This window comes from Perca flavescens, chromosome 9 (assembly GCF_004354835.1).
Source record: "Perca flavescens isolate YP-PL-M2 chromosome 9, PFLA_1.0, whole genome shotgun sequence".
NCBI lineage: Eukaryota > Metazoa > Chordata > Actinopteri > Perciformes > Percidae > Perca > Perca flavescens.
This window is the reverse complement of record NC_041339.1, coordinates 22857098-22869792: the sequence shown is the minus strand read 5'-3', so window position 1 is coordinate 22869792 and position 12695 is coordinate 22857098. Positions and strand designations below refer to the sequence as shown.

The 12695-nt window shown below is 42.0% G+C and overlaps 1 protein-coding gene across 3 annotated transcripts; it reads right to left on the bottom strand.

The window, feature by feature from the left end:
• Nucleotides 1–572: 572 nt before the first annotated feature.
• Nucleotides 573–11601, bottom strand: b3gnt7 (UDP-GlcNAc:betaGal beta-1,3-N-acetylglucosaminyltransferase 7). Of its 3 annotated transcripts, none has more exons than XM_028587279.1 (3): nucleotides 11521–11601; nucleotides 8289–8537; nucleotides 573–2234 (listed from the first exon to the last, which is right to left on the bottom strand). In XM_028587279.1, exon 3 carries the CDS (start codon nucleotides 2220–2222, stop codon nucleotides 969–971), a length of 1254 nt encoding a protein of 417 aa, XP_028443080.1. In that variant the 5' UTR covers nucleotides 2223–2234; nucleotides 8289–8537; nucleotides 11521–11601; the 3' UTR covers nucleotides 573–968. The 3 variants fall into 3 exon arrangements, with proteins under 3 accessions (XP_028443080.1, XP_028443079.1, XP_028443078.1); XM_028587278.1 differs by having other exon boundaries at nucleotides 8313–8537; XM_028587277.1 differs by lacking the exons at nucleotides 8289–8537; nucleotides 11521–11601 and adding an exon at nucleotides 3475–3702.
• Nucleotides 11602–12695: the final 1094 nt, after the last annotated feature.

Sequence of the window (12695 nt, the reverse complement as noted above, 5' to 3'; positions counted from 1 at the left end):
TTTTCCATTACATGGTACCTACTCGCCTCGCCTTTTTGGTTTTCCATTACGAAAAAAAGTCCCTGGTACCTGCTAACAGTGACGTGAAACCCTGCAGGCTACAGATTGGTCGGAAAGAATCGTCACTGATCACTGCATTGCTAGCGGCAGACGGCATTTTTAAATAGTTTAGCCAGCGGTGTTTTTTTGCTGCCCGAGGCTCCACGCAGAGCTTTCTCCGTAGCATACAAGTGGCCTGATGTTTATACTTGTGCGCTGGTGTGTGTCAAGTCGCCGTGTGTGTGTGTGGGGAGCTGGTGAGCGAGGGAGAAGTGAGAGAGTGACGGCGATTAGCTCCGCAGCGAGTAGTGACTCTAGAGTCATAGTGAGAGAAACAAAGTGTCCGTCCTGTTCTTTCTGACCACGGTGGGAAATCTGGAGCAGGAAAAGTTAACTATCTCTTTGATTTCATGTTGTTTACGGAGAAGGAGAACCAGGAAATGAGTCGGGGGAAATGCAACGCTACCAAGCCACGCCCACGGCAGTCGCTATGACGACCAGCCACGCTGAGGCGGTACTAAAATCTGCAATGGAAAAGGGACGCACGATGCGCCGAGTCGTGTCGAGGCGAGTCGAGCAGGTACCATGTAATGCAAAAACGCCATAACTCTCCTCCTCAGCGTGCCCGGCGATGCAGCAGCTCAACTTTGGTTGTTGTCTCTGAAATGTGTGTGCTGACAGTGTGAGTCCTTCAAAAATGCCAATATAAATACACAAATCTAAAACCTTTTTAAAACTCTGTATAATTTACTTGACTTTTGAGGAAACCCCTCCAAAAATTGCACTACTGCACAGAAACAGCAAATTCAAACATTGTCCATAGTCCCTCTCGACACAGAAGGCGAGTTTACCGGAACTCTCATGCGTCATGCTAGCATCCACCAAGGGACAGCTTGTGGATGCTGTCCTAACCTGGTGTTCCCATCAAGCTATAGGATCGTCACTTTCTGCGAGCAGACCAGGTCACTGTTGACCAAATTCCACATGTGCATGAGGTCCGACGGGAGCAGCTTGTGCACCACAATCATGCTCTTAAAAAAACAAGGTTCTCTGTTCAACTTACTGCTCTTATTTTTCACCAAGCCGAACGTCTTAAAGGCGTTGTGTTTTATAGGAGTGACCTGAAGCACCTCCAGACACATGCCCAAGAAGACATCATCGATGGGGTAGAGCTCCAGGGTGTCTGCCACCCAGTGAAGCCGCCTCGCTAGGTTCCCGTCCATCAGAAAACCCCCTCCGCCTGCATATGGAGGGTAGTGTGTCTTATCATACAGAGCCATGGGGATGTAGTATTTGTTTTCCTTTTTACGAATGGGCCTAGCCTTGAAAATCACGTCCCCCACAAACAGGTTCTTTGCATTGCTGCTGCTCTCTAGAAACTCAAATATGTTCTCCACGCTGACAAAGACGTCATCGTCCCCCTTGAAGACGTAGCGTACACTGGGGCAGTAAGTGTGGAACCACTTGAGGAAGTGGGTCTCTTTAAGCGTGAGATTGAAGAAGCTATCCAGGAAGTCCCACTGGAGGATATCCCTGTAGATGTAGTCCTCGTACTCCACTAGCTTCTGGTGGTTCGCCCTCTCTGCCACATTAGAAGGTTTACCAATAAGGAAGAGGGTCTTTATCCTCTTGCCGTCAACCACCTGCTCTTTGCCCCAGGTTTTTCGGATGACCTCTCTTCGGTCATGCTGGGTGGCTACAGATTTTATTACCATGAGCAAATACACGTCCCCAGTGCACTTCTCGGGGTGGTTGAGGAGCATGGGAAAGTAACGGCAGTGTCGATAAAGCATGAACTGCTTGAAATTGTCCTCCAGGCCCCTGTACCAGTCCTGACTTGAAAGGTTGAGGTTGGCGCTACAGTTGGAGCTGGTTACATCCCAGGTTCTGGGGCTGCTGTCCTCAGCGATCCTGGGCTCCTGCGTGGTGGCCCGAGCTTTAGGCACCGGCTGGCGTTTGCTAGCCTGCCAGAAGTTTTTTACCCCCAGGAACAAGTCCGTTTTGTCTCCCAGAGCGGCGCCGGGCTCCACTCGCTCAGAGGCATCGATGCGAGCCTGCCTGTCGAGTTCAAAGGGAGCCCCCATATTGATGCTCCCTCTCTGGAAAACAGTCAGCGCCACACCAGCCAGGAAGAACATGACACTCACCCTCTTGTACACCCTCCAGCGATCTCTGTTGTTCATCCTGGCAAAAGACTAAGATCACAGATGCCAGTTAGAGCAAAATCATCCAACTCAAAAACCTTTTAATAGATGGAAAGCTGAGTATTAAATTGTATTAATGTCATGTTGGAAGCATTTTGATTGAGTTAAAATACATTTTGGTATATTGAGATGCCCTCCAAGTCCCTAAGAGTGTCATACAATGATCTCTGTCAGAAATTTAAACATGGGCTCAACATTAGCACAGGAAGTTGTTTTGTCGTTTCTTAAAAACATTATTCTTTTTGCCCTTTGTCTGTTTTTAACCCCAAACTAATGTAACTGTGATAGGTCTAGGAGTAAGAATTACACACCAAAAAAGAACCTCAGAGTAGCCTATTAGTTTATCGATGGACATGCATCAACAAAAAAAATCAATAGGTATTCAAATATAGGCGGAAATATTAAAAGAATATGCAGCTACAGCTAGCAAAGCAAAGAATAGACTAAGGGAAGGTTTACTGATCACTGTATGTTTTCCCTGTAATTGTGTTTTGCATAAATACATACAATTTGGTACATAAAAAGACTAACATGTAAATATGTCCTCCCCACATGTTGTTGTCAGCTTTACCATTGATTGCTCTTAAACAAATGACATTCATCAGGTGTGGGATGCTTTCTGTATATATAACACAGTGTCACTTCTTGAAGAGTGGAATGTAGGCTACTAAGAAAGTGATGTAACCTGGAACTTACATCTCCAACATGTCATGCCAGGGCTCGTTCCACTCATTACCCCGGAAAGACACCCCCCCCACTCCCCCCAAACACAAACATGGTAAATCCTGGCCAATTCTGGAACAACGCAAAGCCGACATATGCCCTTAAAAAAAAATCGTAGGCCAATTTGAACGAGGCTACACTTACTGATAATGAAAATTCACTTGTGAGTTTTCTGGAGTCACGTCTTGAAACAAAGGCAGATGGCTACTCTACATTAAATTCTCTTTAAGGCTAAAAGTCCAACATTTTGTACTTCCTCCTAAGATTAAAATACTACTGACATTAAATCCACAGCATCATCTTAAAAAATAAATATACAATAATACAGCCTAATTGTTCACTTATCTTGAAAAAGTATTTCCTCAAGTTAAAATCTGGATGAGTGACTTCAAGAGTTTTAAGATTTGGAGTTGATGCAGAGATTTAACCAAAAGAGGATAGAAACCGTCAGATCTGCATGATGTGTAGCCTAAACTTGTTCATCTACAACGATGAAGACGCCACTTACATTTTCTCTTATGCTTCCGACGATCTGTGACGGTTGCTTGAAGACAGTAAACCAATATAGAAAGCACGATTATTTAGCCCAGGAGAGGGGCTTGAGTTTAACTCTCTTCGGCTGTTGGACAAAATGATAAAATAATCCTTTCCATCGAAACTTGTCTGGTCGCAACCATCGCCAGCAGAGAGGTCGGAGGATGTGCGCTGTGTGATCTGAGCTGCTGAGGACTGGCCTCCCTCCCTCACTGAGATCAGCTTTTAAAGAAACGGATACGTGGGGAGACCACATAGCCTACACGCGCAGGACGTGGATGATGAATGAACGGGGGGGAAGGCCGCCCGTCGTGTACACACAGGACTTTACTGCACATGCATCATACTAAATCATTGGTTAGCAATTAGCCCCAATGACAAAGTCCACATTGAATTTCTTTTTCTTACTCCTACATCAGTAGAAGTGTGGTATGGAATAACCGATCGAGTAGCCTATGTTTGTATTACTGTGACGTGCGCTGACTTTCCTTTGGTCTCCATTCAGAAGACAGCGGTCTCTTTTGCTGTGTCCAGGTCTGCCTGGATCACCCGCACCTGGACTAACAATAGTCAGTGGAGCTGTAGACATATCAGATTTTGGTCCTCCCCAGTGCCACCCCCTGTAATATCTGTAAAATGTTTGTTTTTCCTTCACATTTTTAATATTAATGTAACTGTTAGAATGTTTGTTTTTTTCTTTCTGCAGTTTTAGTCTATTGTATAATAAAATAGTAACCAATTTGTGCTTTTGACATACAACAAAGAATTCTGACTCTAAAAAAAATCAGGCTTAAAAACTTGGTGTGTAATTTTCATGTGTTTGTTCAAAGCAAATTCCTCCATTGGTAATTACAACTCCTAACTCCATAAATTGCATTCACATTTTATTTAAAGTACAAACAAAAGCGTTATCAACAAAATGTACCATCTCAGCAGTGGTGTGTAGTCTACGTGATACACATTTATACGCAGTATAACCACTAAGAAAGCTCCAGGATTTCCATATACTCAATTAAAAATTAAAAAATTAATTAATTTTTAAATTTAAAATGTGCAATGGCACGTAACAACATACTTTCCATTACAATTTTGAATATTTTGTGTTTTTTTTATAGGCTAAATATAGGTATTTCTACCGTAAATTGGTGCATAAAAGTGTATCAGAATGCAAGAAAATAAGTCTTTGATGCTCTAAATTTTTCTGAGGGAGGACACCCAGACCCCCCTCTATGATACGCCCCACCTCCCCCCCCTCCAAGGCCCATCCTGGCCTATATATATATAAATACAGTATATATATAGGCCCATACATATACAGTACAGTATACCCACTACAATACATTAGACTACACCACTGTATCTCAGTTATATTATTGTATATCCTGTATCATTGGAGTGGTGTAATTAATGTGAAGCAGCTATGGTGGTGCAGCATATTGAGATGGAGGTAATTTGAACAACTTTATTTAGTGCTGGATACCTTTTTTCTACGACAACTTACCATAACTCATGAGCTTATCATATGCATTGTATGTCAAATCTTCTGTAACTAATAACTACAGCTTCAAATAACTGCAGTGAAGTTATAATATGGTGGAGTAGCAGAAAATGGAAATTAAAGTAAAGTGCCAAAGTAGTTGTGCTTCAGTACAGTAAATGTACTCAGATACTTTCCACCACTGTTATAAACTCACCTTTCTACTGATTACATAAGACACAACTTTGTCATTTTCCATACAATATGCCAGAGCTGAAGAAAGACCTTTAGAAGAACCAGAATTTGTATTATTATTCCCCACTTATGTTACATCTTTGCAAATCCCAAGATATCATCTGTCGGACTCAGTTTACAAAGACAATAAAACAACAGTCCTTGTCCTGCTACTACTATTACCTTGTGTGCATTACTGATAATCATAATGTTTGATATTCACAGACAATAACATGAACACTCACTTCTGCTGCTTCATTAGCTTTTTAACCTCTTCTAGATTGTCAAGACCAAAACCGAGCAAAAAGGAGAGGTAGTCAGGTAATGTTGCTCTGTGTGATGTGTGTGGGATGTGTGAATAGGGCATTTTTTTGGCCATAGTTTGCCATAAAAACGATATAAGCAGAGATGTGATGGATTTGTCAGCTTTTTTTCTGTGGTCATTGTAAAACAAATAATAAAATATAAAATGAAGCAGTGATGTCAAAGTTTGGGTGCGTGTCAGTTCTCTAAATATTTGCACAATGGAAAGTTAAGGAAGAAGAAATTAGAATTTCTTAAACCTTTGGCCACCAGTAACAGCCAAAATAACTAACAGAGCCACAATGATTAACTAAACTATTAGTAATATCATTCAGCACATACTGAGCACTTCGCTGGTATGCTACTGATGTCAGCAAGAGGTCCTGGTGTTAAGCAAACAGGATTTTATCAGCTCCCCGGTCTTTCAAAGCCATTGTGTAACAAATTCTTTCACCTATTTGACAGCCTATACAAGTAACGTCATCTGATATGTCAGTAAGGAAGGTAGGCTGTTGATTAACTGCATTCCTGCAACGTGACTTACAATTACTGGAAATCAAAAGCTAAAGTCAAAGTTTAGGTTTCTAATTGATGGACATGAAACAAATGTTGATGTTTGATTTTCACTCTTACGGTCCCTCAGACATGAAAACAAAATGAAGGACTGGTGATGGGTGAAATGCTGATTGCACGGCTGTCACCGCCACAGCCTCACTTAACCCTTGTTGTGGCAAATGGTGCTTTTCGCCTCGTTGTGGTTTATGGTCTGGGGAAAGAACAACAGAATGTCTCTCTGTGCTTCAAAACAGGAATCATTCAATCCGAACACAGCTGCGATCCAAACTCTCTCCTTCCTCTCCTTCCCTCTTCATTTCCTGGACCCAACCAGCCATCCTTCTCAGGACCATGTGCATCCTGTTGCCTGCTGGCGCTGTTTTTTCCCGTTTTTTTTTTCTTTCTTTTCTCTGTGGATTCAGGCTCTGCAAGTGCTGTAGAGGAGTGAAGTGGTGATGGACGCCCCTGTCCCTCATCTTTCCCTTGGCTGGAAAGGCAGCATTTGTCACTGATGTCTAACAAAGGCATCAGCCGATTGGGAAAACTGAGCCTTAAGAGCATAGTGGCTCATTGTAACATGTGGCTGGTGTCAGGATATGACCTTGTTACTGCAATTTTGTTGATTTTCATGTTTAAAGGAATGTGATTTGTATAGTCACAGGGTGTACAAATAACAAGGTCACTATGCTTTTACTATCTATTCTGAGCGAACTCCAGGCGAACGCTCTGCTCTTCACCACGGGGCTTCTCAGGTGCTGCGAGCAAATCACTCCGCCCAAGTAGCAGAAGTAGCAGTGCTTCGCCTTCTGAGAATATAGTTCCCAGTATGTATACGGTTAGAAGACGGCTGTGTCTCATGTGACCTTGTTATTTGTACACCCTGTGACTATACAAATCACAACATGTAAATAGGAACATGTTGGCGTTATTTTGTCACTTATTGGGAGCAGTAGGCTAGATGGAGCCGGTTACCTCCAGGATCTGTGCTAAGCTAGGCTAGCGCTGGGGGCATCAGACAGAGTTACAACACGCACGGAGATGAGAAGGGTATGTATGGACTTATCTAACTCTGGGGGATACGGTGAATAAGCTAAAGTCCCAATAAGTCGGCGTGTTCCTTTAACTTAAAACAAATAATCTTCTATAAATTGAGCTTCTTGAAAAATATACCTGATGCAACATTAAAGCTGCACGCATCAATACTTACAGTATTAACAATGGATGACTATTTGTATGTGAAAGGGGTTACTTGTAGTGATGCATCCAGAGAAAAATGATCACCCAACTCTACAGTTCCCCTCAGCTCTATGGAGTGTGTTAGCGTCTTTCAGCTCATTGTTTTGGTTTTACTCTTGTGTTTCACTTTTATGGCTCTCATCAACCTGGTGTCCAGCAGCAGCAGCAGGTTTTCAGCAAAAAGTGATGATAGTAATAATAATGATAAAATAAAAGTCAAATTTTGCAATCTAGATAACAAAAGTCCTTACCCCAACATACACAAGTACTGTATCTAACATCTCTTGACCAAGATATGAAAGGGTTAATGATCAACAAAGTTTATAGAATTGTTTCCTTATCTAATAAAGCCTGTTAGTCTGGGATAACTGAGCACCTGCATGCTGGGAAATGATAGCAGAGTTGTGAAATCTTTATCCTCAAAAGGTGAAATTACACAATTTGACCCACCCATGTCCTTTCCTGCATCACTCCATCAGTGATCATTTTCTCCTCAACTGCTCCCCTTGACCTTTTGTTGTGGTTTGTGACAAAAGGAAGTCAAGGCAAGCTGGAATGATTTGGGTTGGTCAGAAAAATACACTGTTAATAAGAAATGGAACACCTCGCCGCTAACTTTGGCTCAGAGGAAGTCTGCACTAATCCTTTGTTGGGTTTACAATATGATCAGCTGTTCACTTTGACTTTAGCCTATAAGTTAGGTTTAGAACATGATGTTATCTGTTCTGACATACAGTGTGAAAGCATTTGTAAATTTGGCAGTGAAGATCCATTGTTTTGGTCTTGGTGGAGCTTGTGTGTAAAAGAAGTTCAAGCATTTTAAATTTGTGTTAACTGAATGCATTTTGTGTCAAAGCAACAAGAAATGTGTTAATTGTATAGCCTACACAGACGGATGTTGTGCTGACTGTGTTAAGAGCTTAGGAAAGTTGTTAAAAGTATTGAAAAAAGTGTCATAGCGATTGTGAAAAACTGTAACACACCTGAGGGACTTGGGAGAGGATTACCTTTTGGTCTGTCCAACTCTTGTCAAGTACTGGGGTGAACGAGCCTCAGAAAGTGTTCATGTGTCCCTCCTCCTTTGGACAAGTGAGGGCCCCTGGCTGCGAGCTCCTCAGTCACCATGAAAGAATTTACTGCTGGGGAAGAAAGAGTGGCTTGAGGGGATCTTTATCTTCCCCCTCCCTCTTTTCCACTCCGCTGTCAACTGAGGATGTTCCTTTCTGAAAAGACTGATAGAACAAAGGCGAAGTGATCAGGCTGTGTTATGAATGACTCTGTCAGCTGTGGCTATATAGGTAAACACATCTCTAACCACCCAGAGGCCCCTCTAGGTTTAGTAAACACTCATATAAGCTTACCAGCACCCAGCTACAAAGGACAATCTGAAATACCTGGTGAGGCTTTGCTGGCACATCTTCCTGTTTAATTTCAAATACATTACTGATTTAGGTCTGAAGTGTCAGTCACAGGCACAATATTAATTGTCAAGCTCAATTCCATCAATGTTGGTGTCGGCCACAGATAAGCGTACCTGCCAACACTCCCATTTTTCCCGTGTTTTTCACGTTTTTTAGCCCGACCCCTCCCAGGTTTGTTATTTCTCCCGGGAAACTCCCGTAATTTGCAGCATGGCCCAAACTCCTTCATAAATAATCGGACCAATATGTTTGTCTAATGTAGACCAGTTGCCAGATCTTGTATGAAACGCATCCTATACACACAATCCACACACCATATACAATGTTCAATGTTGTCACCTCAACCTGGCAACCTATAACCAACTTTGCGCAGTTGATCTCTGTACAAGCATCACGGAAAGTTCAGAGTCAGACCTATGAGTCAGACCTGAAAGCGATATTTTTTTTCCCACTATGACCCCCAAGACCCTGGCTAGGCGTCCATGCTTACGCAAGGTAACGTAACCTGATTTGTTCAGGTCCTATTCCCTGACCAATTGGCAATCCTAACCTAACCACTCAAGGTCAAATGCCTAACCCCAACCAATCGGCCACTATGGTTGGGGGATTTTTTTTGTAATTTTGCGACCCGAAAGCGAGCCGATAAAAATGGCAGGTGAAGGCGGTGTTCCTGCAAAGAAATAAAAATATAGCTGTACATTTAAACAGTGTTGGGCGCAACAATTTACATACATCTTACCTAGTCAAATCATACCAAATGTTGGCAGGTATACAGATAAGTTACACTCTGTGAGTGCAGATAAAAAGCCCAGGGGCAAGCAACTGTGACTCACTGATACAGCTGTCGTCTGTGACTGTTATTCATTTTTTATTCCCTTCCTGTTTAAGAATAAACAGCCTGCTGTGTCCCACAAAACATGCTAATCCACAGTTTGGAGTTGCTCTAGTGTACACACAGAAAAGGCGTAGCCGCATTCACGCCAAAAGGTTAAGGGATAGTTTGTGACATTCCTGAGAAGGTAAAAAATGTAAAAGGTGAATTCGCTTTAGTCTGTTTGATGAGTGGCCTCTTTAACATTTAACAATATAATGTTTTTGGAAATATCCAAAGCTCTGACACGAATGCCTTGTGTCGACATGTAATGATATTTTTAATGAGCCTGAAAGTAAAGTGTTTAGGCCTACGACAAAAAAAAAGGGCATTTGGTGGTGGGGGGGGATTCTATCTATCTGTTCAAAAGGACCAGTCAGGAGGAAACAGGAAGGTAAGGAGACATAGACACTGACATGCTGTCTCTTTTTGGTTGGCGTCACCTTTTATCAGTGGAGCACATGGCTGTCTACTGATAAACAAATCTGAACGGGGTGACACTGCCAGTGATCCTGGTGACAGCTGGGGCTCTTCAGCAGAGGATGCCCCTGTTGTTGGAGTCTCTACTCAACATAGCTGAAAATGCAGCGCAAGGTCATAAACAAGTCTCCTCCAGGTTAACTATATTTACTAAATCATCATCATATTTTTTACAAGTAAAGTCCAGGGTTAAGGTATATTTATTACATAATCTTGTGGTTGCAAATGTTAAAAGCCGCTACAATGTAATTAAATTTTATTTAAAGTGTAGAAAGACAGAAAGACCAAGAGAGAGAGAGAGAGAGACCAAGAGAATGAGAGACTAACCTGCAAGAAGGGCACCTATAAACCCCTGTTCTTTTAGTTATTCAATGCTAGAATACATTTGATGCATATTCATTTGATTTAAGACAATTATTTTGGAATATGCAACATATGAGCACAAAACAGAATTTTTTTTTTTTAAATTCAATTTGTCAAAAGAAAAAAAAAGAACCTGGGAGCCTTTAGGGCTCATGGACTTCTGGGGCCCTAGGACAGTTGTCCACTTTGACTTGTTGATAATACAGCCTTAAAGACAAGACAATGGCTCTACAACTTGGTTTTCATTCGAAAACCAAAATGATAAATCAGATAACACTGGGGGTGAAGTGTTTCCCTGCACTCAGTGCTGGAAAGGCCCAGAGAGTCATGCAAATTTGATTCTCTTTAGTGTGATTAAAAAGCCATTTGTTTAATATTTTTCCACATCTGTAAGCCCCATCCCTAGTGTTTATCCACACTTTTGTTTTGATAGAAAGTAGCAGCTGGACAGCACCGACGTGGCTCGAGCTCGGGGTTACATGGCCACCTGGTTGCAAGTGCGTCAGTCTGTCATGTGCGGCGTGTTTCCTCGCATTGTGCTGCTGCTCACTGGCAGTGACCACAATATTAATCGCTGAATGTGTCATGCCTCGGGGGACCGCGTGTTAGACTTGTCCAGCTAAAACTAGCGATATCATTCGTGTAGCCTTTAGGGGGAAGTTGACTGACTGTTATTAAGCAATGTCCTGGCAATGTGTTAACATCTCAACCACAGGAACTTGTGTGTGAAGACAGGCCTTTTTTTTTACAGCAGACATTTGGACTTGTCATATGAAAAAGCACAGGTGTTACTAATAATATATATTCTTTGTGGAACTTTTATTTTTGACAAGACAGCTAAAGACATGAAAGGGGGAATGACATGCAGCAAGCAGGTCAGAGTCAAACCTGGGCCCGCTGCGTCGAGGAGTAAACTTCTATGGACACCTGCTCACCAACTGAGCTATGTGGGCGCCCATTACTAACAACATTAACAGTGACTCTGTTCTTTTCACGTGTCCCAGCGTGACAGTGATTCAGCATGAAATCGTAGCAGCTAAATTGAATTAATTTAATTATTTACACTTGTGCATATCCTACCTTGTGTCAAAATATCTGCCATGAAAAAGGCTTCTTGCAGGGTCAGCAGCGCTCACGTCACACACAAGGGGGAGAGGTCTGACTCGCTATTAGCCACTGGGGGGGACACCAGGAGAGTAGCCTAATAGTTTGAGTTGTACCTCGCCAACACCGATGAAAAAGGGGGAATTGTTTGATTTGTTGTTTTGGACTGGGTTTGATTTAATGCTTTACACAAATCCCACACAAAACATTGAACAGTTTAAATGTATGCGGTCTACTTCTCCTGCCTTGTCACTTGTTAAGGATCTCTCATCCATAAACTCAGAGCACACAGTGCTGAAGTAAAACAGACTGTAAGTATCCAGTAGTAATGAATGACAACAAATCCTATAGTATATCTTGAATGCTAATGAGAATCATTCATGGGGTCTGTAACGAAGACTTCCGCATGTCCCCAGGACATTTGTAAGGGTGCATCGGTCAGGTGAGTTGGCGCGTGTGACGCAGCTTTCAGTTCACAACACGATACGAGAGCAGAAATCTTCCTGCTGCGTGACATCTTGAGGAGTTGAGCACAAAGAGTTTTTGTCTTTGCAGAGTGCAGCACAAAGGCGAGCACACAACACTGTGTGGGCTCAATATGCAAACTACTGGCTGGCAGTAATTATGTAAGGGGAGTTGATTTATGATTCAAGACTGAGCTGCGAATCTAAGCAGCAGCCAATTGGGATGTAGCACAGACCTAAGAATCATTCAACAACCGTCATCATATTGAGAAATTCAATATGATATAGCAGTTAATGGGGGGCAAGGAATATAGATTCCGAAGACTAGAAAACAGGTGACATGTCACACATTTATTTTAAACATCTTACAAAAATATCAAAATTCATTTCGAACAACATAGAACATAAATATACTATACATCACCACACCTGGAAAACAATGCAAATGTACAATGCAAACGATGGTGAATTTAAGATGTTCACACAGATTCAAGTATTTTCTGTCAGATGTTGTATGGATGGTAGCGTATGTTAATAGCAATAAGCACTTCTAAATCTTTTTAAAGAAACATGCAGTGACAACTCATGTCAAGACCTGTGTCTTTCTTGTAAACATTTCCTGGAGCATAAGTTCAACAAAAGCAGCTACTCTGATATTATGTTTTATATCTAAAGTAAATTATTTAT

Bases quoted from the DNA above. Each gene is read 5' to 3' on its own strand.
- b3gnt7 (XM_028587279.1), bottom strand. From the start codon at position 2,222: ATGAACAACAGAGATCGCTGGAGGGTGTACAAGAGGGTGAGTGTCATG.